Source organism: Trachinotus anak, unplaced genomic scaffold, assembly GCF_046630095.1.
Source record: "Trachinotus anak isolate AG129_WGS33_773 ecotype Australia unplaced genomic scaffold, CSIRO_AGI_Tana_v1 ptg000001l, whole genome shotgun sequence".
Lineage (NCBI taxonomy): Eukaryota > Metazoa > Chordata > Actinopteri > Carangiformes > Carangidae > Trachinotus > Trachinotus anak.
The window spans coordinates 285,416-299,476 of NW_027273852.1; the positions used below are offsets into that span (position 1 = coordinate 285,416).

At 39.5% G+C, this 14,061-nt stretch overlaps 1 protein-coding gene across 2 annotated transcripts in view; it reads left to right on the top strand.

Moving 5' to 3' along the window:
• Window positions 1-14,061, top strand: part of LOC139621701 (nck-associated protein 5-like) — a 62,317-nt gene that overhangs the window by 8,887 nt on the left and 39,369 nt on the right. For both annotated transcript variants that reach the window (XM_071478513.1, XM_071478589.1), the window contains exons 2-3: window positions 5,831-5,966; window positions 13,199-13,289. In XM_071478513.1, the coding sequence (XP_071334614.1) occupies window positions 5,938-5,966; window positions 13,199-13,289 (120 nt within the window). In that variant the 5' untranslated portion in view covers window positions 5,831-5,937. The remainder of the gene's footprint in view (window positions 1-5,830; window positions 5,967-13,198; window positions 13,290-14,061) is intronic.

Genomic DNA, 14,061 nt, shown 5'->3' on the forward strand with positions numbered 1-14,061 from the left:
ATAGAACCTAGACCTGCTTTATAATCAAAAAACACATGGACATCTACCTTTAAGAATTCAAACTGTTGTAGCTCACTGTGTATGAGTGGTAGGAGTACCTAGAGCAGTATGTAAACTAACGAGTATGGAAAGACATTCAAGATAGAAATTTAAGAGAGAAAATAGGTGTCATAGTTTCACAACAAAGTGAAGGGATACAAACTATACTTAACATAAGAGTTGTTTATTCTCCTGGTTCACTCAGTGTGTAAGTTGTCTGGGTTACGAGTCTGATCTTGGCGTCTATACGTGAACCCAAAGACCCTGTCTACATCTACATTTCCTGCACGACTCATTTCCCTGTGTGACTTGTATGGTACAGTCACAGCACTGGCTCGCCACTATATCAGCAGGATGTGATTTGAGGGAGAAGTATGTATTCATTAAATACCCAGGGGGCAAAATCTCAGCGAGGTCCTGTCCTAATTCATTCCAACATCAATGCCAGAGGCTGAACGGCGGCCTTGATTATACCAATTTACCCCCCCCACCCACCCAAAAGGAAGACATGTAATTACACTATTTACACTGGAGTGCTTTCCTCACTGAAAAGTCCCTCAATAAACACACGCCAGCTCTGTTTTTCTTCTGCATTACAGGACTGTGATTGAAAAGTACAATACATTTTCAAATTGTTGGCTTGGTGGCACCGAGGTAGAGAAACATAGAGCTCTCATAGCACATTAGGCTACGTAAGGACTGTGATAGAAGCAGCGAATAATGTCAACTAATGTGAGCGCAGCAGTCAGTGCAACTGACTGTTGCATCACAATCAGATTACAGTTATAATTCAGATCAATTTGTTTAGACTGTAACAGCTAAATTGCTCTGAAGGTAATTCTGGGTATTTAAATGTAAGAGATTCTTGATTACCAACAGGTTTAGGCAGGTAAACGTTAAGCTGTAATTTAAAGTTTTCTCTCATTACTCTGAAAATAAAAACAAGAGAAACTCACCTCGAATATCTTTATATGTGTCTGAGAGCTCACTGCCTGGTTTAGAAAATCACACAAGCCTGTCTTTCTGTGAGGGAGCTGATTCATATCTATCTCATGTGCAGTTTCCAGGGACACTAAATACTGATGAACACATGACGCTGAAGTCAGCTACTTGTCAGCGACGTTGCAAAAAATGAAAATGTGTTTTAGTTTGGAAGCAGCTTCAGTTGATATTTTTATAGAAAACAGTGTGAAAACATTGTGACAATGTGAAATGTGTCTCTGGTCATGACGAACATCCAGAGAACTATCATCTGAATCTGCGCCTCCCCCTCAGCTTTGCTCAGCTTTGTGTGATGAGTTTCAGCTCATTGTTTATCTCTGCGACCCACAACTCTACCGCTCTGGTTCACTCTCACCGCTCTCATCATGTCGTTTTCGCCCACAGCAGGCGGCCGTTCTCAGAGAGGAAGCGATCTAAACCTCCAGCAGGCTCCCTGCTCGGCAGCAAACAGCAGACAGGCAGTTAGAGAGCAGCCGGTGAAAGTAGTGAAGCATTTAGCAGCTAAAGAGAGAGGTTTACCATACATGTATTCAGTGTATGTTATTAAAGTCCTTTTCTTTATTTTCCTTTCTATTGTCTGTTTGCTTGTGTTATCTTCAGTTGCAGTGCACTGAGCTGTCTCTGTGATGCTGCTTTGTTGGTCACTTCTGCACTTGATTTATTCAACTTTGAGCAACTACACATCTACATTTCAGTTGGAATCATTTCCATGTTTACTGAACCACATTTATTTGACAGCTAACATACATTCATGCTGATTATTATAAACCACATACAGTATATGCAGTAAAATACGTGCGTTATCTGCGTTAGTTAGTGAACTGTGGTCTTGTTTTCTGGACTCACTTGTCTCTGCCTTAATCCCTTATATTTACATCTGTCTGATGAATGAAAATCTTTATTTCAGTCCTATTGAGATGCATGAATGAAAGAATGAATGAATGAATGAATAAATGAAACCTATAGTCTAGATAGACAACAGAACTGATCTCTGTGGGTGATAGTTGCATTTGTACAAATCTGGTCCAAAGAACTGTTGTCACTGCGTGGATGAGGTTGAAGAATAGAGACCCTTCAATGTAATGGGCTCATAATGATGCACTTACAGCCGCCTGGTGTTATCTGTGCACAGTGTTAATGTGCAAGTGACATCTCCACACATCCGCAGGGAAACAGAAAAGGCTGATCTGTAGAAACGACCTCACTGTGGGTGTATCTGAAGAGGTTTAGCTCTAAATGAGAAATGCACTCATTGAGAAATGAGACACTTTACAAATGACCTGCAGGACAAACTGAGCGTTTATCATTACAACATTCAGTCACTCAGGATTTCATACTCACTTTACTACATCTAAACAAAGCCTGTGGCTCAAGACTTTCAGAGCAGGAGAAAGACGATTTGTTTAACAATTAGAAACACTTTTCCAGACCGAATCATTTTTTCTTTAACATGCATGTTGAGTGAAATGTATTATTTTATAAATATAACATCATATAACTCATTAAAGGTCCCATGTTAGTCAGATGGAGACAGTAAAATGGGAAAAAATCCAATAATGAACAGACGTGCACATGAGGAATCAGGTGATAAATTCAGATGATGCAAGACTGCAGAAGAGAATGAATGAAGGACGCCATCTGCTGGTTAAAAGCTGAGAAATGCAGCCATCATTAAAGTTTTGAATTTCACTTGTGCTTTTCCTGCACTGACATGAAAACATGTACTGTGAAAATGGTCCGTTCAGGTTACTCTTCTGGAAAACTATATTTAAGCCCCTGACATCAAAAAAGACAGTGGTGTGCTCTAAGGATGAATCTTAAAATGCACTCAAGAAACAAATGCAGTGTTCCCAGAAAAACAAAAGTTGAATCTGTTATTTGAAATTTAGGATTAAAAAAAAACCTTCACTTGATACATCAGTGGTTCATGGCACAAACCTCTTTTCTTAGCAAGAAAATGTGATCAGTGGAAAACCTCTGACTGTAATACAATGATTGTTTTTCCATTAAGTTACTCATACCATAAGTGGGTTTGGCTGTAAACGTTGGTAATGGAGGGATAGTGTAAACATGTATGTATAGTGTCTTTGTCTCCCTCTGTCATAGCTCAGACCCGTTACTTGATATTGTGATAATTAGTACTGATGCAAAGCATAGTTTTAACCTTGGTAGATCTTCAGTGTTTAAAGCAGGAGATATTATTCCCTGCCTTCTTTTTATACATGTATGATGCTGATATTGATGATATTGAGACACACCGAAGGGGCAAAACAAAACAAGGCAAACAACATCTGTCCCAAACCCTAATGGATGGTTCTACATGCCCAGTCCTAAAGAATAATTGCTGCCATGTTCGTCCTTTAAATCTTTTGTCATTGGACAGTCTACAATCTGCTTTTTATTGCATCTTTGAATGCAATAAAAAAAATAATGCAGACATTTTTCTTTTAAATGTCTTTTTGTACATCCTGTATGTAAAATAACTGCATGGATAAGTGTGATGTTCTACCACAAAACTGGTATTGCAGATTATACAATGTGATTAAAAGACACTTCAAGAGCCAAAGATGAACTTGCATCCTCTAACTTCATGTTTAAACTGCAGTGATCCCACGTCTTTGTGACTGACTGTGGTAGTGATCTGTGAACACCACTAGATGGCAGTGCCGATTCAGATTTGACATCGTTGCCAGGCCCCTGAAAATTAAAAAATATGACACTTTAAAGCCCTGGAAAAAAGCCCGAAGGTAACAGTTTAAGGGACCAGTCCAACCACATGAGTTCAGTTTTTCTCTCTGTTTGCTTCAGTGGTTTTGTCCCTGACGTTGTATCTAAAAAGTGGAAAAACTCCACTTGTTTAGTGCAGAGCTGCTGTCATTCATCATTCATGAGTACGTGCAGTGTAATGTAATTTAAAAACTGATTCATGATCGTCCCTGGCATGAAGGCTGATACAGGGTGATCACTTTGTCAATCACTTGCAATAAATTATTATTCTCTCATTTTTGTAATTATCATCTTGCAACAACAACCACTTTGCCAAGATTTTTATTTATTTATATTTTTATTTATTTGAGCCAGTTCCCAGAACAGTTCTGATTATTGAAAAAAAAACAACAACATTGAATGACCGTTACTTGAATGACCTTTTGTTGTGACCCCCAGGGTCTCTGTTTGCAAATACAAACACATGGGAACATTGCCTTGTGTGGGCGTCTTGACACTTGTGACTTCTGCAGCACATTTCAGTACACTTCATGAACTTGCTGTATTTATTATTATTATTATTATTATTATTATTATTGAGTAGGTGTGTCTTTGTGGACACAAATAATGGCACATTTCTGCTTGTTAACAAAGTTTAGTTGCGAGAAATATCTGCCTGTTGTCTACAAACTGTACATTAGAACCAGCAGTTGTAGAAATTTTTTATAGCTAAAAATAAAAACATTAGGTTTAGTTGCATTTACTTGCATTTTGCCTTGCAGGTTCCAGGATACCATAAGTTGACAAATATGGTGTAAATAATCAAATTATTCACGACCAAATTCCATTTTTCTCATGTTGGCTGTGATACAGTAAAACATTTAAAGGTCCCGTATTTTACAATTTTCCTGAGTTTTATTTGAAGTGTTGAAATCCATAAGAAGATATGTTCGTGGTTTTAAGAACCAAAAACATCTCAGTGTAGTTTTACATCTCCTCTCTCAGGCTTCTCTCTGGAGCTCTCGTGACAACAGGTCAGTCAGCCAATCAGAGGAGAAGCTCTGAGTGCTAAACCAAAACCACTGGTCTAATTTGAAACTGACTTTGTTGTAAACATGAAACAAAAACAGCATTCGTGAGTCAAGTGTGACTGTGAGATTAAAGCAAAACAGAAACAGAAAATCTCTTTGTGGCACTTATAAAATCTGGAATCAGTAATAGGACTTCATGTAATTCAACAACTCTTGTTCCTGTGCTGCTGCGCTGCATGGTGGAATAGAAATAATTGAGTGTGATGCCTAAAGTGAATCACAGGGAGCAAAACTGGTGGTTAGAGGCCGGTACTATAGAAAATTGGATCCATTATCAATTTGATTGACACCTCTGCTGGCCATTTGCTATCTCGCAATAGACTGACACTAAAGAAGAAATTAGCTTTTCTTAATGAAAATTCCTATTAAACTGATGCAAAGAAAGGATTTAACAAGCACAGAATAACCCACACAGAGATATGACCATATTATAGTCAGGTTTACAGGTCATTGTGTTGTACTGCGCTGGGTTCTTATCTCATGTTTACTGTCAGAACAACAACATGATCAGGTCACAAAAATGTTTAATCTCCTCTGAAAACGCTGCACAGACTTTTTCATTTCAGCAACATCTGGACAGGTAAACACCTGAAGGACGAACTATAAGGTAACAGGGTTATTATAATATTAACTACACCTGGACGTTTTCGACCAGAACTGTGTGAGGGCATCCTTCACTCTTTTTAGATATACAGGTATTTGTTTCCACAGTGACAGTTTACCTCAAGGCCCTGCGTAATGTCATGAGCAGGAGCGTGTCTGACTCACAACCTGTCAGCTGTGGGGAAAACACACAAGTCGACACTAATTCAAAACTACAGCGTGTGAGGTGGAGAGAGGAGAGGCTGCACGCTGGTCCGGCTCTTTTCCAAACTCGCTGATAAAATGTGCCTTTACAGACAACAGATGCACTGTATGTCTGAAATCTTCAGTGGGATTGTGATATGCAAGATTAACAACAAACTAACTGTGTTTACTCCTCTCCCCTGCAGCTACGCCACAGAGACTGATCCATACGAATAATCCCCAGCTGGAGAACAAACAACATCTGGGCGTGGAGAGAAGGGAGAGGGTGAGGTCTCAGCAGGGCGGGCGGCAGATGGTGACACTGCAGCAGCACTTCTCCAGGTAGCACCTCCACCACGCCAGGCTGGTGAAGCTGATTACAGTTACACGCTTTACTGCAGCCTGATCGAAGTTCGACCAGCTAATGACAGCACAGATACAATACTGTGAACGTTTACACATCAAAGTCCATTTACAGCTCTCAGAGAGTTGTAAGAGGCCTTTTGAGCTGATCGAAATATGATTCAAATTCAGATGGAGCTGAAACCGATAGATAGATAGATAGATAGATAGATAGATAGATAGATAATTTATTAGCTGATGGATCTATAGTCAGATTCTCTTGGGACATTATGCATGATGATATTACACTGACATAAGCTGCTTTTAATTGAATAAACATTTGTTTAAAGTAAAAAATTGTCCACTTTTGGTAACAGGAAAAAGGCAACAGGTTGAACACAGGCTGACATTAAAATTCTGTCTCTGCCACTTCCTGAACACAATAACTAAAGTAAATAATAAAACCTCTGTGATATTTATGGAGTAATGTAGGACCTGATTTCAGTATCTTAAGATGTATTTGAAAAATTTGACAGTGTTGCCCTCAATGCACTAAAACCATCAACTGTACAACGCTATAGCCTGTCAAGCGACATAAGGTTCTTCTGTGTGGTGCAACGTGTCAGGAATTTTCCCTTCTATCACTTCACCTTATGTCTTAGGCGGTAGATTAAAAGCCAGTGGCCACAGCTCAATGACAAAAAACCGTCCAACAGTGCAACAAACATAATGCATAGCAAACATCCATCAAACACCAAATGTGATGAACCGCTGGGCCTCTTCAGCAGCTTAATTAACTTGAGAGCTCACTATATGTAGAAAAAAAAAATCCAATCAGTTTTATTGGACACTAAAGCTTGATATGAAGTGTCAACCCTCTGCAGCGAGAGACGACCACTGTGTCCCAACTTATTGATCTCCCCTCCCAGCGTGTGATAAAGGGAAATAATAACCAAGCATTATGTCCAGCCAACTGTTAGGTTGCTGACAGCCCCTCCTGATCCAAGTTTGATCCCATCTGCATATGCTCAGCGAGGTGTGAGATTAGGCCCCAATGATTTGTGACTGTAAGTTAATTCACCTCCACCATGGAGAAGATATTTTGAACTGCTGCCCAGTATTTAAGGGAATTAGATATTCGTTTTTTGTTTTTCTCTCCTTGCTTGTTAGCTTTGGATGGTGCATCAGTCAGCTACAGAGCACAACTTATGATTATCAAAAAATCCAACTATGTATCCCTCAGATTGAATTTTTTTTTTTTTTTATTACAATCTCTTATTCTATAATTTTATTTCCACTCATTACATGCAGACAGTGTCTCCCAAAGCAACCCTGACTTTGTTCTGATGAAATACTAATTTACTGGTGATAAACCCAAACCACTGGCATCTAAGGACCTTTAATTTGTGCTTTGTAAAGTTCCGGAGAATCTTTTCTGTTTCATATTTTATTTGTAGAACAAGATATTTTAGATATTTTACACATGAAAAGATCTGGTGTGGTTTCCATTTGATACTACACTGGGCAATTACTGCCTTTTAAACTCACAACAATCATCTTAGGGTAATTGGCATCATTTGAGATGCGATTTAGAAAAAATTGAGATTATATTCATTTTTTTCTCCAAGTGTAACAACAATGTTCCTTTATTCAGCCGCTTTTTTTCCTCACACAAAATGATTGTTGAATCACAATGAAGAAATAAAAGATAATTTATCTTTTGACAAGTTTTGATTGAAGCATCTTTACTGAGAATTAAACAACTTCCCTTTCCTGTGATATAACACAGTGTCTTTGTGCAGATAGTATCACTGCTCTGTCTGCAGGTAAACTGAAAATACCTGCATACTCAGAGTTAAGGTGTACAGCCCCTGTCTGCTGTATGAGCCAGATATATGGAGGGAAACAGGCACCAGTGATCGCAGGTGAAAGCATGAGATAAAACATAAAGATCAGAAAACCAGAGCATATTCATGCACAGCTCTAAAGTTTTATTGCTATGGCTATATTTTAATTTTTGACGCACATTAATAGTGTTTTAAACTCTCAGGTGAACTACCACACATTGCAAACCACATGGAGCAGTTAGGAAGTCGACCTCCTTCATCTCTCTCATCGGAAAAGTTTCAAACCAATTAAAAAAAAAATGTATTGAAATGTAAAACAGCTGTGTGAGGTAGCAATTGTAATGTGATAAATTCTGCTTCAATATGTGGAACAATTACACATTGATTATACAGGCACTGTCAAGGCTACCATCAAAACTCTTTTGTTTTACATCCACACATTCAGTGTTGTGATGGCTGCTGTGGGATCCAGAACCACCTCAACTCAAACACTGTGAACAAAATAGTGACCAAATAATTTCAGATAGATTGAATAATTGTGCTTTCTTTTAGGATTTAATATTCAAATACACATAAATGAAGGATGAAAACCCATGAGAACAGAAGGGCATCAAGATGCTTCCCCATAAAGCTTGTGCTTGGTTGTGGCTCCGTTTTCACTGAGGTGGGGAAAGAGGTCACGTCACTATTTACGGGAGAAACTAGGACGTTCATTCATACATTGTTGTGCTGAAGGTCTTGCTTTGAAAAGTGTCACAGAGCAGCAGCAGAAACCCCTCTGGTAAGAAGGAAGGGGTCGTTTCCATTTAAGACTAATGTCTGTGAAAGGTCACCAAAGCAATGTTATGAACATACAGTAAACACATGCATGGGTGCACATGTGTGTGATGTGTTGTACCCAAGCAGCAACCTCCAGGGATGAAAAATGAAGCCAACACTGAAGTACCAAAAACTGCAGTTCCTCTTATGACCACTAGAGTCTGGCCCCAACAGTCCCATGTTCAAATGTCCAACTTTACAGCAGAAATAAACATGTTTACAGCTTGGTACAAAAACTGTTTTGGTCTCCAAGGGGCAAATTTCCTGCTTCATGACAACTGCACGCGGGTTAATTGTTATATAACTCACCTGTTTAAATTGTATTAATTGTGCTTGCCACAAACCAAGATGCTTGCCAAGATGGCAACAGCAGAGCAGCTCACTCTGAGCTTCAAAACCGCTCTGTAAAGCTGCCGAGTGAAACCAGATCCACATCTTCACCCTCCAAATGGACGTTAACTGAAAACATTGACCCATTATATCCATTCATCTCGAGTATAGTTTCTGGTGAGAGTGTTACTTCAACTTACTTCAGAAAACTGTTTTATTTTTTTGCAAAGTTTGTGGTGTCACCAGCACCATAGTGCAACATTTTGCCAGATCCTGTTTCCTACTGGCTGAGCGAGAGCAAATGCAAAAATTCCTTCAGCAGCATCTCTGAAACAAAGTTCAACTCAGAGAGACAATCAGACCACAGACGTCTCCTGCCAGACTGCAGTCATGAGACCGGGATGGCATGGAGAGTACGTGGCCTTGTTAGGGTAGAGTCAGACAGGGAGGGAGCTTGTTTTCCCCTTTCTGAGAGCGCTCAGCTGCCCATTATTCCCCTCATGGTCCACAGAGAGGCCAGGAGACCCACTTTCCCTTCAGTGCCCAATCACAAACACACAACGATGACTAACTCTGAACTGAGGAGACTGAGGACCTGTGTGGTTAGCCTCATTTCAAATGAGCAGCATCGGTAGGAAAGCAGCATGGGGTGAGTGAGGAGTGAGTGTGGAGAAAAGTGGAGGCAATGAATGAAATATTTCTGAGAATAACATGAATTTTGATAGGAATCAGGTGGGTTTGTGTGACTACATGAGGAGGAGGCATAATTAGACAAAACTCTGTGGAGGACCGGCTGTAGCGTGGAGGAAATATGATCCATTTTGCATTATGACAGTTGCATTTAGTGATGCCGTGAAGCAAAACTGAAAAATGCAGAAGGAGAACTGCATAATGTTACATTTTGTAAAATATTTTCTTCATACAGGACCTGTACAGGATTTGTAAACTGTATTGATGGAGAGTCTGTTGTGGCTTTGACCTTTACGCTGCCATTTGGGTGATTGTTGGTGGTCAAAGAAGGAAGGTTGAAATGTTACGTTTATTTCAGTTCAGGTTGTCAGTGTGGTAATGTCAAAAAGACGGCTTGGTTTAAAGGTCTCTGTTACTACGGTACTTGCCACAGTCTGTGCTGTTGGGATAGTAGAATAAATATGAATTTTCTGTATATAAATATTTCAGTAATACTTACAGGTAACTGGTTTTAATGTTGTGGCTCATTTGTGTATTATTCGAGTTAATCCAGCCATAAAGCCATTGAGAATAACTGAAACTACACAATAGGTTTTAAAGGGGCTATTTGTAGGTTTTGCTATGGTAGCTAACGTTAGCATTAACAGCTGTTTACTTACCAGTCAAGAGGAAACGTTGTGAGTTCAGCATCAAAATTAATTCCTCTACTCAACAACAGTTGTTTCCAGCAACAACAACAACGTTAACTCTTGTTTCTATCACCTCTTTTCTTCTATTGAAGTTAGCATGCTAACTAGCACGCTAGCCCCTGCCCATCTCGTCCCTTTCCGATAGCGACTCAGTGTAGCCTCCAATCTGCCCTGAAGATGTAGCGTTGCTCAGAGGTTTTATTATAACCTTTTATCTTTTAAATGTAACAAAGGCCAAAACTCACGTCAGGCGACAATCACCAGCACCTGGCAAGAAACCACATTTGGCAGCAGAGAAAACTCACAAACGGTCCCTTTAAATTACATGATGGTTCAGAATGAACTCTTTCACAACAGGTTACGGATAAATCAGCTGTAACCTGTTAAAACCAGTTGCCCGTGTTAATAGTTGCGTTTAAGTTCTTTCATTCTTATTTTGATTTAGTACAGTCTGGTGTTTACGTGCACCGACACATTTGTTTGGAACAGTGACAAATACGTCACGTGTCGAGAAACGTATTTACATCAAGCATGTGCAGAAAGAGCACAGTCCTAAAGTCATCAGGTTAAATCATTGACATTTTCCAGTTGTTGAGTTATATTTCTCCTCTTTATGAGTTACTTTTATTTTGTTGTTGTTGAATGAGAGACCTCAGAGAGTCAGACACTAACGGGACAAACTCAGTGGAGCAAACATCAACATGAAGCTGATCACTCATTTATTTCTTTCTTTCATCATATCAACCTGCACAAACTGCAGCAACTTAATGTAGTTCCTGCAGTAGGTCTTCCACACGCACTCTCTCATAAATTTAAAGTTTCATAGCATTTTCCATTCACTGGACACATTCAGATCCAAAGTACATCAGACACGGCACTGCAGGCATTTTCAGCATGGGTGGTCCCGATGGGATCTGAACCACCAACCCTGACAGCTTTTGTGGCCTCCTCGAGCCATTGAGCAACACGCAGTGACATGTGGTCTTTCAGATGCTCACATCAAATGGTTCGGTTTGCCTTTTTCTGGACTTAAAACTCAATGAATATTTGAGTTCAGTATTCCCCCATCTCACCGCCACCGCACCCGCTGCTTTCATTTTGGTCGGGTTTGTTTCAGGTCAGTGGCGGAGACTTGGGGCGGGAGTGCCAGTGGTGTGCTCACAGTCAGCAGTTAATGCTAATGGCTGTGCCACATGCATCAAACGGAGGGAAAAACCGCTCTGGAAGTGACAGAGCAAAATGTCACTGCGTGCTGGTCAGTGTCTATCAAGCATACACAGCTCAGGGGGGAAAACAATTACAAAATCACAATGCAAGACTTCACTGATACATGCGAGGCCATTTGAACAAATGTCAGCTGCAGTATTATCTGCGTTGTGAAGCCTTATGAAAAAATATTATGTGTCTAAGGACAAGGTTAATTTGCACAGAACAGCTCTGAGCAATAATAACAGACAAGGGATTGTGATGCACTTTACTGTGAACATGCTGTATATATGAGTATGGACAGTATGGATACTGTATAAGGTTTTAGGCATGATTTTTGAAAATTTGCCCATTGAATTTGCATCACATAAAACCTGAAATCAAACATTAGAGCTGCACTACTACCTTTTTTTATATAAAAAGTTTCCCTCAGCTCTAAGGAGCAATTTAGTGTCTTGTTTTGCTTTTCCTGCTTAAAACTTTACTGTATCGTCCAAGTCTGAATGCTCCGATCCGTGCTTGTTTCCAGCAGCAGCAGCAGGCAGCTGTTTTAAGCAAAACACCTCTTATAAACCCACCATACTGTTCACCACCAAACAGACAACGTTAGCAACCAGCTGGTGACCACAGTGATGCATTTAGTAGCCAAACAGCCAGATATGTCCCAAAACAGAGCTAAAAGTAGTGTGCTTCCACTCAGCACAGCTCCAAATGAATGCTAATGTTGCTCCATATCTGTTTCAACAAGCAGCTGTTTGCTAGCACATCAACATTACAAGGGCATAAAAGGCTGATGTGTTTACATCTGCTCCCGTTGTCCCGAGCTGAATTTTATTTTTCGTGGTTATCTACACGTTACATTTTCAAACAAAGTAGAAAACTCTATCAAAATATAAAAAACACAAAATACTGTATAATAAAAAAAAAGGTTTTTCTGATCTGATTTGTTTTAACATTTAAGCTGCACATGTATTTGTTCATTCAGTAGATGAGCCGTGTGTTAAGACCATTTCTCATATCATTACCACCCTTAAATTGCTTTCTGCTACCAATCAGCCTTGAATCATTGGGTATGGATGTGGAAAAGCCTGAACACTGCGGGTCAGATCATCTCAGGGGGAGCTGAGCCAGCGCTGATGTTGAATGTTCATGCAGTCGTGAATGATCGAGTGTAAAGATGCTCCATCAAAGAGAAATATCACTTTAACACGAGAACCTCGATCAACAGATTTATCAGCTTCACTTTCCCTCAGTTCTGTATCTCTGCAGCCAATTAGCAAACTCCATTTCTGTTTCCACTGGGCTGGAAAACTTTTTGTTGTGCTGGAGACATTGTTAACTTCACACATTCAGTCATAAATAGTGACAGCAGGTATTACATAAAGGCTCAGTCACTGATCCAAGTGTAAAGAAAGGTGTATCTCACCATCAAAATTCAAACAGTGGATTGGTATCAGCCATCGCTCCCAAGCTGATTGACATAATCGACATGTTTTTTGATATAATGTAAAACTGGCTTTGAAATAGTAATTATCTCTGATCATTATTCCTTTTGGACAATAAAAATAAATCATATTGATACAGTACTTACAATCACTCATCTCGTGTTCAGTGGCCTATAGACTGACCCGTTTTTTCTTCTTGAATGCAGCATGGAGGAGACGGTGCGAACACTACTACAGAACCAGGACTCGCTGGAGGGCCCCAAGGTGGACCCACTGGACCTCATGAAGGCATACAAGGTAGAAGAAGGAACTCCAGTCACCACTAGATATGTTAAAGTCCTTTTATTATCGTTCTTGTTTTTTAACACTGCTGTGGTGCTCATGTTGTCTTTGCCATCACCATTTTGATTTGAATCAGGTGAAATCTTATCTGCACATTTTGCAAATTGTTCAGAATTAGCCAAAAAGGTTAAATGATAAAGTGAAACACACATTGACTGACACATAAGTTGCACACACACACACACACACACACACACACACACACACACATTATGAATTTGTTGGTGTGGATTAAAGTGCAAAACATAATTCATAAAACCAATGAGTTAGGGTGTCTTATGTAACTCTTCTTCTTCTGTCCTTTTTATGCTAACGTCCTCCTGCCACTTTTTTTGAATCAAGGCTTTTTAATATTTGGTTTCTGCCATTTGACACTAATCATTCATGCAAAATGAGAAATAATGCAAAATTACAGTAAACAAACACCAAACAGTGAAAAGTCAGACAAAAGAAAGTACAAAATGTATGACACTTAATGAAGTAAAGATATTAGAAAAAGCAATAATGAATGAATTTGTAAAATGACAATGGCTCATACCCAAAATAAAAAACAAAAGTAAATCGTTTTTCACAGTATATAAGTACAATAAACAATCTCAATTATGAGACAAAGTACCAGGTGTGATTATCTGCCTGGTTGAGGAGCAAATCTGAAAGTTCTCACCCACCATGTTCCACTGAGCTTTCGCATCCAAACAATACATGATGGTAATGTTGAGTATCTACT